The following is an 18,993-nucleotide window of genomic DNA, read 5'->3' as shown; positions in this document are numbered from 1 at the left end:
ATTTGAATAGAAGATTAAGTAGATGGCATATGTGCAATTGTTGGGGTAGCCCAGTTGGAAAGTTCGTTGAATTGTCCCCTCTTCACCCAAGTTCAAACTCTCCCCCTATTAAAGGTCGTTAAAAAGCTGCAGACACCAGTGCCCAAAGGTGCTGCCAAGCCAGCTCTGAACACTGCATTGTGATCTCGCACAATGCAGCCAACCGCGGCAGTCTTTGATTCATGTTTGTAACAAACAGCATAGTTGAGCTTCCAAGCATCGTCGAAGGGGAGAGTCTAGGAAGTGCCATGGACAAACACTCCCTGATCAGTAACTAGCATCTTTTGAGAAGGGTCATTATTGCTCTGAATGAGGCTGTAGCTTGGCAATCATTCAATGATGGACAATTTGAACTTTGAACATAACTTATAGCCCGAGTAAGCTTAACTGCCTTGTCAAGCACAGGATTTCATGCCATTTCATGTCATAGACGATAACAATGGTAGAGATTATATTTGGAAGGTCACCGTTGCCAACGGTTACGTAATTTATTCAAGGTTAGAGCTAATGTTTAAATTTGAACTGTAAAACATAATTTACATTTTGAGTAAGGAAGCTAATTAAATTAACTTCTAACTTCATCAAAAATTCAAGCCTGGATCCTGATAGATGGCAAGGGACCGTTGGCAACGTAATATAGTTTTATCAAGTTTAGAACTAATGTTTAAATTTGAACTCTAAAACAAAATTTACATTTTGAGTAATGAAGCCAATTAATTTTCTTCTAAAAAATCCTTATAGATGGCAAGGGACCATTGCCAACGGTATCATAGTTTTATCCAAGTTTAAATTTGAACTCTTAACACAATTTACATTTTCAGTAATGAAGCTAATTAAATTTTCTTTCTAAATTCGAGAACTGTTCAAGCCTCAATGGTTATAGATGGAAAGGGGTCGTTGGCAACGGTCATATAATTTATTGTCCAAGTAAGTTTAGAGGTTGTGTTTTGAACTCTGAAACATAATATTCTCTTAGGGAGAAGAATTGGGTGATAGATGGCAGAGGGATGTTGCCAAATGCTAACAAAAACACCTGCGTGCATGTGTGCGTGTGTGTGTTCATGTTCGTGAAAGTGTGTATTAATTTGACCTTTCAGCCTCTGTGCCTCCCTGGTTACATTGGTAAACAAAAACACCTAGATTTCAGGTTCAATGATGAGCATAAACCAAGAGTCCTGTAAGTGTGAAGTTTAACTATTATCACATCAAGCTGAGAATGCTTACTCATACTTTCAACTCAATGATGTGGTATTATATGTGCATCAAATATATACTTTTTATAACTTGCTTAACCTCTCTGAACGATAACTTCATACATTAGTGTGTGTGCAAGCTGAGACATGTATCTGAGATATATATGATTGTTAATGTACGCCATGCTGATTAAAAAGAAATATGTTAAAACATTTTGGACCATTAAGAGATGAGCAAAATAAGTATACAAGATTCCAAGGATCCATTTAACAGATTTAAGTTTAAATAGTAACTTCCTGAGAAATGTAGAACCTCATATAAAGAGGGAGAGGTCTTTGAGTAGAAAGCAAGCAAATAAAGTTCAGAAAACCCCAATTTTCATATTTCTCTACTGCCAAGCAAGAATAGATTCAAAGGAAGATACAAAGAGAGAAAATTTACTTGTACACCTCTCCAGACCAACACTCTCTCCTACACCTTTATGCTCTGCATATATTATCTAATTTGTCTTACACCTATATTTGAGTCTCAGAGTACAAAGAAGTGACAAAGGAATCTTCTTTAGTTTCTCTATGTTGATAATTTCGCTTTATGGCCAGCCACTTTTATTTCCATTCTAGTCCCTACTATGCATGCTGGCCTACCTAAGCAGCTGCCTATATTTATCCCCAAGTGTTTGCTAAGTTGGGGAGGTGACTTGAGCAGAAAATTTTCCAACTGGGTTTTTCTGGGTGTCTTGGCTCTGATCAGATTGGCTTTTCAAGAATGGAGTCCAGAACATATTGTATGAGATTGACCATTAAACAAATTGTCTACATCTCCATTTCAACCACAATTTTCTGCATTCTATGTGGTAAGCATTAATTTTTGTCCAACTTCATTAATTGTAGTCCTACACGCACATAACTGACACTACTTGAACAACTTTTACAACTCATTCTTTGCTTTTGTTTTAGAGCAGATGCAAGAAATTTTGCACACTTATCAAAACCCCAGGACCCAGAATTATTGAAGAAGCTGAAAGTACTAAATCACATTGACTTACCATTGCCATCCTCAAATGTTGAACCACTAGAAGTGAGCTCTTCATTTTCTTCTCCACCTTCTGATTCACCAGCACCAATCCCATTGCCTGAAAGTGTTCCTCTTCCTTCATATTGTGTTTCTCCACCATTTACTCCACAGCCACCTTCTCCAAGTATCCCATCTCCCACATCCCCTGCCCCATCTGGGCCTGGACCCAATACCCAAAGCCCACCACCACCAATAGGACCTACTCACTCACCCATCCCAAACCCACCTCAAAATGTGCCTGTTAGCCCATACCCACCATGTACTATTCCAAGCCCACCCAAACAAGCTCCAAGCCCACCCAAGTCTCCTCCAAGCCCACCCATCTTTCTACCACCCATAGTCTACCCTCCACCATCTGGACCAACAACCCCTCCACACAAAAAGCCATTTGCTGTGTGGTGTGTTGCCAAGCCAACAGTGCCCGACCCGATAATCCAAGAAGCCATGGACTATGCCTGTGGGTCGGGTGCGGACTGCAAGTCAATTCAGCCCAATGGGTCCTGCTACCAACCTGACACACTGTTGTCCCATGCTTCGTATGCGTTCAACAGCTACTGGCAGAACACGAAGGTGGGAGGAGCCACTTGTGATTTTGGAGGGACAGCCATGCTTATCACAGTGGATCCAAGTAAGTCCAAATAATATTATTGGTCATTTGGCCTTGCCCATATATAGTTTCAATATACCGTCGTCGTTTTGTATGCTTTTAGAGTCCCAAGAAACAAAATAACCAAACAATTTAAACAAAGTCAGTCAGAAATTCAGAGTTGTTGGGAACATAGACCACACTAACACTTAGCTGGCTAGCTCTCTCGTAATTGACAAATGACAAGTGTAGTGTTGGATAGACAACACGCATGCATGTAGTATTGTAGTGGTTACATATATAGATTATGCACACCACATCTAGCTCAACTGCTGCTCAAGTAACAGCAAAATCTTAGCATAAATATTATTTAGCCAAAAGAAAAAGTGAGAAAAAAATCTTATATTATTATTTAGCCAAAAAAAAAGTGACAACAAATTATTGTATGTGCACAGAGCATCTCTCTCTCTTTCTCTTTAGCCAAGGAGCAGGCTAGGGTTGTTGGAAAGAAAGTAAATCAAGGCACCACTTTGGACAAACTCTACCTATTATAGTATTATTTTATTGAGCAGTTCTTCAATCAAATCTGAAATATTCTAGAAAGCCATCCAGAAGTGGAACTTTTCATTTTGGTTTGGTCTTTGGACATACGTGCCATTTCAATTTTCTGTAGATTTGTGTTGTACCCCTAATTGGGGTCAAAGTTTTTGAATCAAATACATTATTAATCTACACCATATTGACACGTCCCAGTACATTAAAAAATTGATAAGTCATAACTCATAAGTCTCTTATGTGACTATATGTGTATCTTACAGAAATTGATCGATAATATGTGGTATATGCAACACTATTAATTCAATTTTTCTCTCTGTTACTTTAAATGTAATCACTAATCAGTAATATAGCTAGCTTTACTTTAAGTTTCTTTTTATAGATTTGGGGCAAACTAGTCACGTACTATATATAGGAGGCTTGACCCTACATTGAATTTGGTTTTATCTCTCTCTTACTTTATTTAAATTGGTGTTGCTTTGCACACAAGTGATGTATCATAGATTCTAACAAATTCATTAATATATCCTTGCTTGCAATGATAAATGACGTGGCAGGTTTTGATGGATGCCCTTTCAGCTACAACGGATGACTGATCATGATGAAGAGATCAGAAACATGTTCATTACGAGACTATTATAAACAAAATAAAGATGATCAGTAAAGACAATCTCAATTTCTGTTCTCCCAGAAAATGATTGTTTTCAAACAGCCACCACTACGTACACTTTATTTAGATTGGATTCCATTTGTTAATTATGAATTGCGATTTTGTTGTAGGAATTAATATTGGCACTTGAAAGTGACAACGTACTCACCCTTTAATTTGTGTACATATATGGAATATACCTGTTGCATATACCCTTTTTTAATAGAATTAAATTAAGGCTCAATTACAAATGCAACCATGGCCACTAATTATAGGAAGTATTTCAGTATGGTCCACGAACAAAAAAATATTTCGGATTAGTATACTAACTAATAAAAAGTTACAAAATAGCACATTTGTTATGAATTCTATCAAGAAAGACGATTAAATACCACTTTGGACAACAATAACGTGAATTTTTTTAATAATGTGGATACCAAATTTGCTTTACATGGATTTATAATGTTATATTGATAAAAAACTACAAAAACTTTTAAACCCTTAAAAATAAAATAAAATATGACATAATTAATCTATGTGGTGTAAATTTAGTGTCCACATTATTCAAAAAATTCATGTTAGCACTGTCTACATTAGTATTTAACGTCTTTATTGACGAAATTTGTAACGTATGTGTTATTTTGTAATTTTCGATTAGTTATTGTACTAATCTGAAATATTTTTTTGTTCATGGACCAATCTGAAATATCTCACATAGTTAGTGGGTGCATTTTGTAATTGAGCCTTAAATTAATGATGTAGCAAATGATATATCAATTAGTGTCTTAATATCAGAAGACCAAAGGCCGGTTTTCTCAAATTTTAATCGTCAAATAATCTATATAATAAAACAGAACGGCTTTTGAATCTTAAAATTTATCTCCGGGTCCGAATGGCTGAGATCGTTTCGGTTTTCATCCAATGGTCTGTTATCTATTTCTCAAATTTACTTTCCCGCCCATGAGAATTGGTTTGCCGCATCTCTCTCTTTAATTAATTTTCCCTTAATTAAGTAAATTAATTTCCCCTTTGAACGTGCCACCGGCACGGGTTACCCCTAGTCTATATAATAAAACAGAACAGTTTTTAAATTATATCTGGGTCTGAATAGCTGAGATCGTTTTAGCTTAAATCCAATGGTCGGTTATCTATTTTCTAAATTTATTTTTCCGCCTATGAGAATTAGTTTGTCGCCTCTCTCTCCTTAATTAATTGTCATCTGTCTTTAATTAATTTTTCTAAATTTTTTTCATTTTATTTTATCTATTAAACTGATTATGCTTACCAAAATATTAGTATTTGCACAATAGAAAGAGCCGCTTCGCACTCGCGGAAGCGAGTATGGAGATGCTAGTATAGTAAAAGATATGACATTGTCTTTTACTATCTTTTACTATAAGAGGAAAAAATGCTATTTTGCTCTTCAGATTATTGGACTTATATCAATTTACTCATCACACTTTCAATTTGAAAACTAGTCTTAGAATTTTTCAATTATACCAATTGAAGTAATTTCATCAATTGGATGATATTTCATCCAAAGTTCCGTTTAGAAAACAGTGTGTGCCACCGGTATAATATTAGTCATGATTCAAAATTTTAGTCATGATTCAAAATTTCGGAATTTGCCATATGTACGTCTCTTTCTCAATTTTCTAATGATCGACAATCTAGATGATATTATGATTTATATACTCGATATTTTTTTGTCAATGAATAAACCCAAACCCCACACAAGTTGCATATAGAGTAGTACGTATTTAGACTAGGAAATTTTTTTGGCATTGGCTTGGAGTGAACAAGTTGCTAGCTAGATTAACTTTTTCCTCTAGAGAGCTAATTAACTAGCCAATAGATGTTCCCACAACCAATGTGAGGTTTGAAATGGGAAAACCATACATATATGAATGGCAAATATACAATATTCATTTGCTACAATGCAGACGAAACATGGAGATTGGATCGATCTTTTGTAGCTCCATGTTAAGCATTATCCTCGATTTGAAAAGATCTATCAGATCATATATAAAGATCCACTCAGGAGTAGTCCATTTGAAAGACATAATATCTAGCTAGCTAGGCCATGCACCATCACTTGGGGGCTATATAGCATTTGTTCTTTTCAAATGCAATTGCACATAAAGTTAGCAATGTAGTACTGTAATTAGCAAAGTTTCTATATTCAATGGAATTTAATTATGGAAATAATTAAGATGGCCGACACTTAAATACAATTGTATCAGTCTATTCGAGCTTATGGGTGTCTAGGGCTACACTTAGCCTATAAGTGAGGCAACATTAATTGACTGGTCCATTCATGGGGGAAAAAGCCATATCCCTAAGTCGAAAAACCTTGAGCTTGTTTGTCCCCTTACCATAGTTTTTTTTGGCTCAAGTGCAAATACATTCATCAACTAGTTGATAGGGGTATTTTAAATTGGTCTACAAACAGAAAAAACAATTCAAATTCATACATTAATTAACCAAAACTTACAATATAGCACGTCCATCAAGATTTTCGTCCAAAAAAACGTTAAAAGCCACGTTGGACATAACTGACGTGACATTTTTAATGATACTGTGGGAGGATGGCAGGGTGTTCTCAAATTTTTTTGGTTTTTTTTTTTTTTTTCTATTTTTGAAAGTTTTGATACTTTTTTATTATTTTTTTGCCGACATAAATTTGATGTTTATGTCATTAAAAATGTTACATCAGTTATGACTAGCATGTCATTTTACTTTTTTTCTTTTGACAAAAATATTGACAAAGGTGTTATATTGTCATTTTTTGTTAGGTAATATATGAATTTGAAATAATTTTTTTGTTCATGTACTAATTTGAAACACTACTTACAGTTAGTGGATGTATATATATATATATATATATATATATATATATATATGTAATTGAGCTTTTTTTTTTTTATACAAGAAACTTTTTGTTAGTGAAAGCTTCACATGCATGTGTGGTTTTTGGCATCACAAACCCAAATCACGGGTTGAATAGCCACTACATGTCAAAAGTTGCTCTATCGCCAAACGCGTTTTTCTTGATTCCTTTGTCCTTCAAAATGAAAAGTTGAATTCTTTTTATATTTTGGGGGTAAAGATATATTAACAATACCCAACTTGAATTCTGATCGAACCCATATGAGGCCGGGTACGGGAGAAAGTGACACCGTCTTGATCATCTATGTTCCTTGTGATCCTCAAGTTGGAGTTTGGAAGACCCTCAAGTCAAAGAATCACGACAATTTGACAAATTAATACCCAAAATCCAAATTAAAGTTATTAATTTTATATATAGTTGGTACCACAAAGAAAGCTACAGGAGTGCCGACTGTTTGCTATCTCTCTCTCTCTCTTATCTGTCTTTCAATTCTCTTTCACACACACGCTGTCATGCACATTACACTCTCTAATCTCTATAAGTAGGCTTTTGCATGGTATTGGGTTCAATATCTAGTTTTGTCTATCTAGACTAGCTAGAGATCGATATTGATCAACATGGGGAACTATGTTCTTGCTATGCTCTTGGTCCTCATTCTGAACTTGGGTAGCTTGCTCACTTCTCTTGCTAACTCCTACTGTCCACCACCAACATACCCTCCAAAGTTCCCACCCAAAAACCCTCCACATGTGAAGCCACCCTTCCACCCCAAACCACCATATGTGAAGCCACCCTATGTCCCCAAACCACCAGTAAAGCCACCACATGTAAAGCCTCCCTATATCCCCAAACCACCAGTGAAGCCACCACACCCACCCCATGTAAAGCCTCCTTATATCCCCAAACCACCAGTGAAGCCACCACATCCACCAGTAAAGCCACCACACCCACCACATGTAAAGCCTCCTTATATCCCCAAACCACCAGTTAAGCCACCACACCCACCACACGTAAAGCCTCCCTATATCCCCAAACCACCCATTGTCAAACCACCACCCTTTACTCCCAAACCGCCAATTGTATACCCACCATATCACCCCAAGCCCCCTGTTGTGCAACCACCACCATTTGTACCCAAGCCCCCTGTTGTGAAACCTCCACCATTTGTACCCAAACCCCCTTCTCCACCCACACCATGTCCTCCTCCTCCATCAACACCGTCACCAATTGTACCATCTCCACCAACACCAACACCACCAACACCAACACCATCACCACCAACACCATCACCACCAACACCAACACCATCACCACCAACACCATCACCACCAACACCATCACCACCAAAACAGGACACGTGCCCCATCGACACCCTCAAGTTAGGGGCTTGTGTGGACGTGCTGGGTGGGCTGATTCACATTGGGATTGGGAGCAGTGCTAAAGATGCATGCTGCCCAGTGCTGCAGGGACTGGTGGACTTGGATGCTGCAATTTGCCTCTGCACCACCATCAAGGCTAAGCTTCTGAACATCAACATCATACTTCCCATTGCCCTTCAGGTCCTAATCGATTGTGGGAAGACTCCACCCAATGGATTCCAATGTCCTGCATAGAGCTTTTGCTGCACCAACATCAATGTTAAGTCTTTGCGCGCGGGTTAATTTAGTATTCTAAGTAATAATTTAGCAGATAATTAATAATAGTAAGCGAAGGCTTGGGAAGTAAAACCTACTTCCAGAGGAATCCAATATCTCTCTCTCTCTTTGTCTTATGTTTTGTTGTTTACCTGAAATTGTGTATCAGATCGATATACTGTACGCGTACGTGGCAAGTCATCTTAATTTAATGAAATGTGAATGCGAATTAATGTTTCTATTTTGGGACTGTGTTTGAGCTTAAAGAAGAACTAAATGGCATATATATATCATCGACTGTGGACACAGACACACAGTAGTGTCAATTAGTGGTCCCTCTATGTCCTCTCTGTATGTGTCTTTGTCTCTGTTAATAATAGTAGTAGTATGTGTTATTTGCAGGTTCACGTGAGTGTACAGGTTAATAATTAATTAGTGTTTTTTGACTGCATTCGTTTGTCACTTGTCACTTGTCACTTGTCAGTTTATGGATCCATAGAATAAAATTTCAACATCAAGTCATCAATACATCATGGTACCCGATACGTACATGCACCACCACCACGTACTACGTCCACCACTATTAGCATTATAAATAAATATTGTCCATTTTTTTTTTGGTCTGAAATCTGAATATATAATTGATATGTTGTCCATTTGTCTCTGTATATGAAACTTGTCCGCTGCTGCGCCCAGTGGCGCGCTGCAAGGACGCTTGTTCCACCCCAAAATACAAGTCTCCTGCATGACCCACATACAAGTCTTGCGTTCACATGCACTCGATGTCTCAATGGACTAATACGAATATTAATGTAATTCCATTCACACTTAAACAGTGTTAATCTATGAAGCACCGATACGGATACGGATACGGCGATACGATACGACACGACACGGCGATACGGCAAATTTATAAAAACTAGGATACGATACGTCATAGATACGGCAAATAAAAATATATATTAATATATAATAATAAAAATATGAATAATTTAAAACATACTTTAAATAATATAAAAATTCAAATTCAATTCACTCAAACTCTAAAGACTTAAAAAGATCATCCAAATTTAAAATATCCAAACTCTAGTACAATTTGAAATGCATAAGTGTATAAACATTTAAAATGCGTCAATTGGCTTTCTCATCATAAAATTGATAGATAGATAGATGGATAACTTAAATTTTTTTATTGTTTTAACTTAAATTATTTTTTTAATATTTTTTTAAAACACTAATAGATAGATAGATAGATAACTGAGCTTTTTATGTCATAATTCCTAACTTATCTATTTGTAATATTATAAAGGGAAAATTTTAGCAAAAAGACTCGACTTTGTCATCATTTTTCAGTTGAGGATGTTACATTCAAAGTGTTTTAATTAAAGACTCTTAATTTACTTAAGCACCAATCAAAGATTTGCCATTAATTTTCTCATAACGATCGTTTAAAAAAGGTCACGTGACCTGCATGTGCTTGAAAGAAAAGGGCATTTTCGTATTTTCCTTTGAAATGAGTCAAACCCAGACAAAAAAAAAAAAAGTCAATAACCAATTACACTTAAAAAATCAAAAAATCAATTAAAATAAAAAAAATAAAGCAAACAACCACATAGAGATCGAAAAGGGGGAGAGCTTTAGGGCTATGATCAGAGGAATCGTTTCGATTCCAAAGCTGGGTTTGCAACCATATTTATGGCATCCTTTTGGGTGATGATGATTTGGACCCTAATTTGAGAAGAGGAAGCACGCGTCGGTGAAGCACGTGTTGTCCTCTGAAGATGAAGTGGGTTTATAAAATGAAGTGGCCAGTAGATGAAGTGGCTGAAGTCGCTGAAGGAGATGAAGCATGGGTTTACACTGTTAATTTACCAGTAGATGAAGTGGCTGAAGGAGATGAAGGAGATGAAGCACGCGTCGGTGAAGCATGGGTTTACACTGTTAATTTACCAGTAGATGAAGTGGCTGAAGCCGCTGAAGGAGATGAAGTGGGTTTCTGGCTTCTGCGCTTACCAATAGCTGAATCGGGTGCGGCGCAGGTCGGCGGTGAATCGGGTGCGGCGCAGGTCGTGGGTTTCTATTGGCGCAGGTCGCAGGTCGCAGGTCGGATACCCGTGTCGAGAGCAGAGGATACACGTATCCAACGAGTCAAATACGTATCCGTTGACTTGGATACGTATCCAAGGCGTATCGGTCCGTATCTGATGCGTATCCGTATCCGATACGTATCCGACACGGGATACGGGACCAAAATGGCGTATCCATGCTTCAGAGGTGTTAATGCTACAATTTATTTCATTTTTTTCCTTTTATTTTAAAATAATAAATATATAGTAAAAATGTAAAGTAAAATATAAACGAGCAGAGAAAATAAATAAAATTTTGAGAGTCAAAATCTAAATTCTAAATTATGGCACATTTTGACAAATTTTAAAGCATGATTCGACATTTTGACAAGTACCACATTAATTACTAGCTTTAGTGATGAATCTCTCTATGAAATGAGACTCACATAAGACTTAACTTAGGTCAATTCCATTTCTAGCTAATACGAAATAATTTTATTCAAAAATTTGAACCCAATTTGGGGCACGACAGAATTTGTACAATGCCCACTATCCAACCTAATTTGTGAGAAACCAAGTATTGTTTTTATCAAAATATTTAAGTTGTACTTTTTCATGAAGGTCTGCGCCAATCACCGATGGAGACATCAAGTCGGGAATTTTTGAACTTTTTCAATTTTTTTCTTTTTATCTAATGGAGGGGACTCGAACTTGAGACATTTTTCAAACAACAGTGAGAGAAATACCACTAAAATTAATTTTATTGATTTAGGGTGCACTGAAGACATCATTGGGTGCATATAGAAATCCCCAAAATATAATGATGGATCTTTCAATATTTGGACCCAATAAATACAAGGAAAAATGAGAGTTTAGTCCTTTTCTAATATTTCTTCTTTGGAAAAAAACTTTATGGCTTTTTTTTTTTTTTTTTTTTAAATAAAGCCCTTTGATCATTGACTTGTCAAATAAATATGTCATTTTTTTTTTTAGGATATAAGGTATAGGATATAGAATGAGATTTATGGAGGCTGCATATTAAGTTTTAACTTCGCCTAAAATCTCAGAGTTAAAATTTAATATAAAACTGACAAATCAGAGCTTGAAGAATAAGTAAAAATGCATCGCCGAACACTCGAAAATAGCTGCTAAGCATTCGAAATTGTTAGAATTTTAAAAACTATAAAAACTTTAATCATCAGTATATTATAAAATTAAAAGACCTAAATGGAAGTCTCTCTCTAAATAAGAACCGTAAATGCTATTGGGCTACACGGGCAACAACATCTGGGCTACCCACATGAAATAGGTCCATATTGATGCGCGCGTTTTCCCAAATTTTCACGAAGGCTACTCGGATCCCCGAGATCAGGGCAAACAAAACCTGGGCAATTTCTTGCGGAAGAAGAAGAAGAATACTAGAATAGGGAGATGAGTAGACAGCGAGGCATAAAATTTCTTAAGCATCTGGACAAAAGAGAGAGCGAGCGAAACTGGGTAAGACTCGCATTCACATATAATCGTCTTGTTAATAAGTTTGGGATGGGGTTTTATTTTGTTTTTTTTCGAATTGTCCAAATTTCGCCCATTGTTACTTGTGATTATCATTGACTTTAATGTTCATTATAATTTGTTTGTTATCTGAGATTTGTCTTGTACTTCTTGCATCTGGGTTCTGATGTTTAAGTATTTTCCATATGTATGCTGCTTAGCTTAATTGATGCTATTTAGCTTTATAAAAGATGATATGCACTTGATAATTTGTTTTAGATTGAAGAAGACCTTGTTCTAGTCTTTCACTTTGTTCATATTTGGATTTCTGGTGTCCTTACTATTGTTTCACCCACCTTCACAGTTATAATTAAAGATGTCGCGGAGATATGATAGCCGTACAACCATCTTCTCCCCTGAGGGTCGTCTCTACCAAGTTGAGTATGCAATGGAGGCCATTGGAAATGCAGGTACTGCAATTGGGATATTGACAAAAGATGGGGTTGTCTTGGTTGGTGAGAAGAAAGTCACATCCAAACTCCTTCACTCCTCAGCTTCCACTGAGAAGATGTACAAGATTGATGACCATGTTGCTTGTGCTGTGGCTGGAATAATGTCTGATGCCAACATCTTGATCAATACCGCTAGGGTCCAAGCTCAACGCTACATGTTTGCGTACCAAGAGCCAATACCGGTTGAGCAGCTAGTTCAATCTCTCTCAGATACCAAGCAAGGGTACACACAGTTTGGTGGCCTCAGGCCCTTTGGTGTTTCGTTTTTGTTTGCAGGATGGGACAAGAATTTTGGTTTCCAGCTTTACATGAGTGACCCTAGTGGAAATTATGGTGGCTGGAAAGCTGCAGTGATTGGTGCAAACAACCAAGCAGCACAATCAATGCTTAAGCAGGATTACAAGGATGTTATCACAAGGGAAGAGGGAGTCCAGCTGGCATTGAAGGTGCTCAGTAAAACCATGGACAGCACAAGTCTTACTCCAGAGAAGCTTGAATTGTCTGAGGTATTCCTCTCACCTTCTGGGAATGTCAAATATCAAGTTTGTCCACCTGAATCTTTAAGTAAGTTGTTGGAGAAGGTTGGGGTGACCCAACCAGCTACTGAGGATTCCTAAGTTTTTTTGTTTACTACATTTTGTCCTTACATTATAATTTTGAAGCAAGTTTTTACTTTATGTTGACATGTGATGTGGTTGTCTTCTAAATTTGCTTTATCAAATTATCTTGTGTTTAAATTGCTTGCATTTAACTTTCATTCCAATGATTTTGGGTTTAATGTTGTGTGAAAACATCTTCATCCTTAGAATCTAGTGATGGTTCCAAGAGGCTTAGATGGAGTAGTTGCAGCTGTATTGCTGATATTGGAGCTAGATGTGCAAACTTCTATCAGTTTTGTGTGGATTGGGTTTGAAAAGAAACCAAGTGTGTGCGGCCCTAGCTTAAAGTATTCTGGAGTTCATCTAAGAGAATTATAATACGAGAAATTATATATAGGCGCACACACAGTGGGGACCTAAGTTGAGGACTCGGATCTCAATCATGACAATAAATAATATTCTGATGAGATATATACTGATTAAAAGTGAGTGAGTGAAGAGAGATGGAAATGGTTAGGGTGTATCTGTGTGTAAATATGGAATCTGATATTGAAATCTGTTTTGCTTGTTTTTTTAAGCTCTTGGGATTGCTTTATGATAATTAGTTTACCAAGTTACATGAGAGAACAGAGAGGGCAATGGTTAGTGTGCTTGTATTACTTCTAAGCAATGCTAGGGAAGTATTTTGGACATAAATAAATGTCAATAAGTTTGAGCATCAGTATGATGATGCTTGGAATCCAAAACTCAGTCGATGTCATGGACTCCTCTGGTCCAAATAGTCTATACAACATAGAGATTAACATAAGTTGAATTTCTTCCTCATATGCAGGTGGCACACATAAAAAGGTCCAACAAGTGATTTAAGAAAAATCTATTAGGATCCACCATAATTGATCTTTATCACCAACAAATATCATTTTAAGTAATCAAATGTTGCTATCTGGAAAGTGATATGTATGTGATAGTTGATAGTTTAGATATAGCACTACAGCAGGCTCCTAGTCCTAAGATTTTCCTTACTCCAAGATTATAGGAGGCTAAAATTACATATAGGTCCAACTCATTTAGAGTGATCAAGAAAATAAAGCCCATATATATTCCTCACACTTGAGACCTCATTCCAGGCCCAAACCACCTTCCATCTCAAGTTTGCTAGAAATTAGTGCTTCTGCTTCCACATTAACCCTGCCTGCCCTCTCTACCATTTCACAAGACAAGCACTGGAAATTCTACAAAGCAGTAGACCATGTAAAGCTAGGAAAAATCCCATAGCATGCGAGCTTGTCACATGCCCTTTTGCCCCAAAAGTACCCTTAAAGCAGCAATTCAAAACTCTAGTCCTGTGGTAGACACCTTCATTATTTACCCAATTTCTCAAGTACTTGGTAGTGAGGCCATGTCCCCAACAGCTTCCAATTCCTTCATTATTATCTTGGACATGGCGCATGCGCCACATCTTGCAGGCTTTCCCCAGCAGTGGACCTACGTACCCACTGCCACTGGTAATCCACCAACAGTTTCTAAATGTATTGGACCATTGGTGGGTCGTCAACATTTATAAAACAAAGTACCACCCGCAGAAAGCTGACTATAACTTCTGCATTTCCTTTTTCTTTTTGGTAATATTTCTTCTCTAGTACTTAGCTTTAAATGTGCATGATTAAATTAGCAAATGGTGGGGAATCTTTCCAGCAGTGGCGTCAAGAAATTTCCATCTCTGCTAGCTGTTTGTGTGGATCTATATATTTTGACAATATATTAAATGGTCATAAACAATGTGTCATAGAGTATGTAAAATGTATTTACCACTACTGTCTCTTTTGTCATGTATATGTGTAGAAAACTATTAGAATATGCATAAATTATACTTTGACCACTGTTGGGGTGGATATTGATGCATGTTTGCCCACACTCGTACCCATGTGCCTGAGTTTTGAATCCAAAAACACCCTATTAATTAATCATTAAGTTGGGCGGCAGTGTTTAGTTTAGCTACACCATATTGTCTTTTCTTGTTTTTGTTGTTTACTAAGTATTTGTCAATATTAAGTTTAGGTCATTCTGTAAATTAAGAGGTCTTCCAGGTGTATGGATCAATGTAAGTACTTGATTTAGCTAGCTTTTATCAGTAATTAACATCTATATATTTTGTACATATGCTTGCTGGTGGCAAATGGGTAACAGTTAGGATACTGATTCTTTAATTACTTGTTTGTCCTGTTTTTGAGGATAAAATTATTGATTGGGCAGTGGGAAAAAAGAGTTTGCTCTTTTCTTTTATTTTCTTTCTTTTGCTGAGAAAATGCTTAAGTGAAAAGAAGAGGGTCTTCTCCCCGAGATCCATCTTCATGCTATAACAGAACAAAATGGTGTTGACAGCAGAGTAGTGAGAATTAAGCTTGATCCCCACTTTGTGATTTTGATGGGACATAAAAATGCAAGTTCTTGGACGATGATATTGATGGAGCATCAAATAGCATCATTTACAACAGAGCATGGTTGGTGAACTTTCTCTGACAGTCACCACTATGATTCCCTTGATCTCTTAACTGCAAGCAGTCAAGCACGTTTATTTTTAGTTTTAAACTTTTAATTAAGTGATGAAAAAAGGTTGATTACCCACTGGCGCTGATCTATAAAATTATAAATTAGGCCCATTATTCGTGCTATAGACTATAGTCAAACAACCCCTCATGAGGAAATAGTTAATGTAGTATATCAAATTGGCTAAATTAGGCATCACTAACTCATGGACCACTATGGTCATTTTAAATTGTGAGTTATATAACTTATATTTGAATCCAACAAAATTATATGTCAAATATGTACCATATTAAAGCACATAATCAATGGCCAAAAACAAAAGCACATTATAAACTATATGTGTAATGGACATATAGTCCCCATTTATATATATATATATAGATATTATTTATCTTTAAGATATAATCTATAACTCTCCAATCAACCAAAAACGATATAATTTATAATATAATAAAAACTCATACATCATAGTAATGATGTAATCACATTATATGACGTGTAATATATTGATTCCTAACAAATTATAAAAATAAGTATAACTTATAAATATGATTGACTCATGTAATCTAAGTGGTCCTATATCTAGCATCACTCATGAGAATTACATAACACAATAAATGTTAGGATAAGAAGGATAAAATAGTAGTGTTAACTGACGAAGGTGACAAAAATAAATAGGTTGGGCACTTGGGCCACAATATATATACCGTTACGCAAGCTAACGGTTATATCATGATGATCATCAGTCATCACATACTACGATTTACATGAAACAGCAGCAGAAATTTTGACTTGGGTAGATAGATGTAGATCGAAAAGTGATGTACTTTTGACCCAGCTGAACAGTCCTCTGTTTCACTGCTGCTTTGCTCTCCTCTCCTTGTGTTTTTGTTCATGGCCGCCCAACTACTCCTTCTTCTCCTCCTCCTCCTCAATCTCACTCCTCCATCACTCCAACAACACCACAACATTAACCCCCTCGATCTCCACGCCCTTATTGCCATCAGAAACTCCCTCACCGACGTCCCGTCTCCACGCGCCCCCGCCTTCTTCTCCACCTGGGACTTTGCCGCACCCGATCCTTGCTCCACCTTCTCCGGCGTCACCTGCTCTTCCTCCGCCCGAGTCGACACACTCACACTCGGCACCGGCCTCTCCGACTCCCCCGGACTCGCCGGCTCCCTCCCTCCCTCCCTCGCCAACCTCACCGAGTTGACTCAGCTCATCCTCTACCCCGGAATCGTCACCGGTCCCGTCCCGACTCAACTCGGCCTCCTCGCCAATCTCCGAGTCCTCTCCTTAACCAACAACCGCCTCACCGGTCCTATACCCGCCACCCTCTCTCTCCTCCCCAACCTCCACACTCTCGATCTCAGCTTCAACCGGCTTACCGGGTCGGTCCCGCCGGGTCTGACCCGATTGCCCATGCTCAAGGTTCTCATCCTCGCCTCCAACTCATTGTCCGGCGGGTTACCCGCAGTTAAGTCCCAGCTCCTGCATTTGGATTTGAAACGCAACGGACTCGACGGTCCGTTACCGCCTTCGCTTCCGTCAAGTCTCCGTTACGTCTCGTTGTCCGAGAACGCAATGTGGGGCCCCATCAGCGGGTTCGATTCACTCTCCGAGTTAGTGCACCTCGACCTGAGCATGAACCGTTTCAGTGGGCCCCTCCCAGCCTCACTGTTCCGTGACACCCTCCCTTCCCTGCTGTTGCAACGGAACAATCTCTCCGGGTGGGTCCCGCGCGTGGACCCGGAGGCCCAGCCATCGTACGGTGAGGGTTCGATCGTGGACTTGAGCCACAACGCCCTGACGGGGGAGCTGTCGCCCATCTTGGCCGGTGTAGAGAGCTTGTATTTAAACAACAACCGTATGATTGGGGTTGTACCGAGGGAGTACGTTAGGAGCGTGTACCTGGGCAACACGAGAACATTGTATCTGCAGCACAATTACATATCCGGGTTTCCGGTGGAAACCGGGTCGGCATTGCCGGATACGGTGTCGTTGTGCTTGAGTTACAACTGCATGGTGCCGCCTGTGGGGATGGAGGCGTGCCCCGCCAGCGCAGGCACAGAGCTGTCGAGGCCGGCGTCGCAGTGCTCGGTGTTTAACTACGGCTAGGCTGATATACATTGGTGGGTCCTACTACAGAGGTCACTGGTTTAGCACACTATATTAAGGAAGTTGGTGCCACATAACATTTTTAATTCTTCCATAACCTCCTGCCTTGTAAGTTTTGTTGTTTGGTTTGTGTTCATATTTGTCTACGTTAGCCTGTAAGGGAAGTGTCCCAGAACAGATGATATACGTGTCAATAGTAATAAGAAACTTTCTATTCCTTGTTTTGTTTTTCTTTTTAAAAGTAATGCTACCAACTCTTTAATGTATATTTTTGAATAATAACAGAATTAACCACATTGTTTTTTTTATCATGCATGGTGTGATTGTTAATGAATACATCAATAATTGTGATCAGTTAATCACATATTATCGGTTAATATGATTAGAAAATGTGATTCAATTTTAGAGGGTTACTATATGCACACTCTTCTTTCTCTCACTACACACCCCTTTTATCTATTTTGTAAAATGATAAAAATCACCCAAAAGGCCAAAACCAAATTACCATAAAAGACATAAAATAAAAGAAAATGACAAATCAAACTAAAAATCACCCAATTAACTACACACCCTGAAATTGATTTGATGTATTGAATTTGAAAAAAATTAAAGTTGGAAAAAATTTCAAAAATCTAGAAAGTTTCTTAAAAAACGGAGCAATTTCGGGTAGCCTACCTTATAATCATTTATCTCAAGTTTTATAACTCTATTTTAAATGTTTTTTATATGGTTGTAAAGAGAAGATTTATAACTTCAAAACTATTTGGTGGAGATTTGATAGGTTAAAAGTTGGGTCAAAATTGAGAAAAAAAACTGAAAAGCATGGGACATAATGGACCATTTCGCCCCTTCATTTAATGTTTATTTATGAAATTTTGACGGAATGGACCAAAATAACAAATGTTAGAAAGTTTGTGGATCAGAATAGAGAAAAAAAAAACGTGGACCACACTGAGACAAGTAGTAGACCATTTTAGTAATTTCTTCTTTTTTTACATATAAGTGAGGTTATGCGGTAATATTGAGAGTGTGTAGA

General features: G+C 37.7%; 4 protein-coding genes across 4 annotated transcripts; all 4 read left to right on the top strand.

Moving 5' to 3' along the window:
* Positions 1-1,904: 1,904 nt before the first annotated feature.
* LOC147287854 (uncharacterized) lies at positions 1,905-4,291 on the top strand. The gene is made up of 3 exons (XM_086239607.1): positions 1,905-2,086; positions 2,195-2,935; positions 4,006-4,291. Exons 1-3 carry the CDS (start codon positions 1,999-2,001, stop codon positions 4,038-4,040), a joined length of 864 nt encoding a protein of 287 aa, XP_086095733.1. The 5' UTR covers positions 1,905-1,998; the 3' UTR covers positions 4,041-4,291.
* Positions 4,292-7,547: 3,256 nt separating this feature from the next.
* Positions 7,548-8,865, top strand: LOC147287853 (uncharacterized). The gene has a single exon (XM_086239606.1). The coding sequence runs from the start codon at positions 7,605-7,607 to the stop codon at positions 8,598-8,600; it is 996 nt and encodes a 331-aa protein (XP_086095732.1). The 5' UTR covers positions 7,548-7,604; the 3' UTR covers positions 8,601-8,865.
* Positions 8,866-12,048: 3,183 nt separating this feature from the next.
* LOC147287852 (proteasome subunit alpha type-4-like) lies at positions 12,049-13,373 on the top strand. The gene is made up of 2 exons (XM_086241989.1): positions 12,049-12,184; positions 12,543-13,373. The coding sequence occupies exon 2, from the start codon at positions 12,555-12,557 to the stop codon at positions 13,305-13,307; it is 753 nt and encodes a 250-aa protein (XP_086098115.1). The 5' UTR covers positions 12,049-12,184; positions 12,543-12,554; the 3' UTR covers positions 13,308-13,373.
* Positions 13,374-16,647: 3,274 nt separating this feature from the next.
* Positions 16,648-18,113, top strand: LOC147287851 (Leucine-rich repeat (LRR) family protein). The gene has a single exon (XM_086242245.1). The coding sequence runs from the start codon at positions 16,731-16,733 to the stop codon at positions 17,955-17,957; it is 1,227 nt and encodes a 408-aa protein (XP_086098371.1). The 5' UTR covers positions 16,648-16,730; the 3' UTR covers positions 17,958-18,113.
* The last annotated feature ends 880 nt before the right edge of the window (positions 18,114-18,993 follow it).

The sequence above is a fragment of the Dryas octopetala genome, chromosome 4 (assembly GCF_963921425.1).
Source record: "Dryas octopetala chromosome 4, drDryOcto1.1, whole genome shotgun sequence".
Taxonomy (NCBI): Eukaryota; Viridiplantae; Streptophyta; class Magnoliopsida; order Rosales; family Rosaceae; genus Dryas; species Dryas octopetala.
The sequence above is the reverse complement of the archived record's forward strand: the minus strand, read 5'-3'. Positions and strand labels throughout refer to the sequence as shown.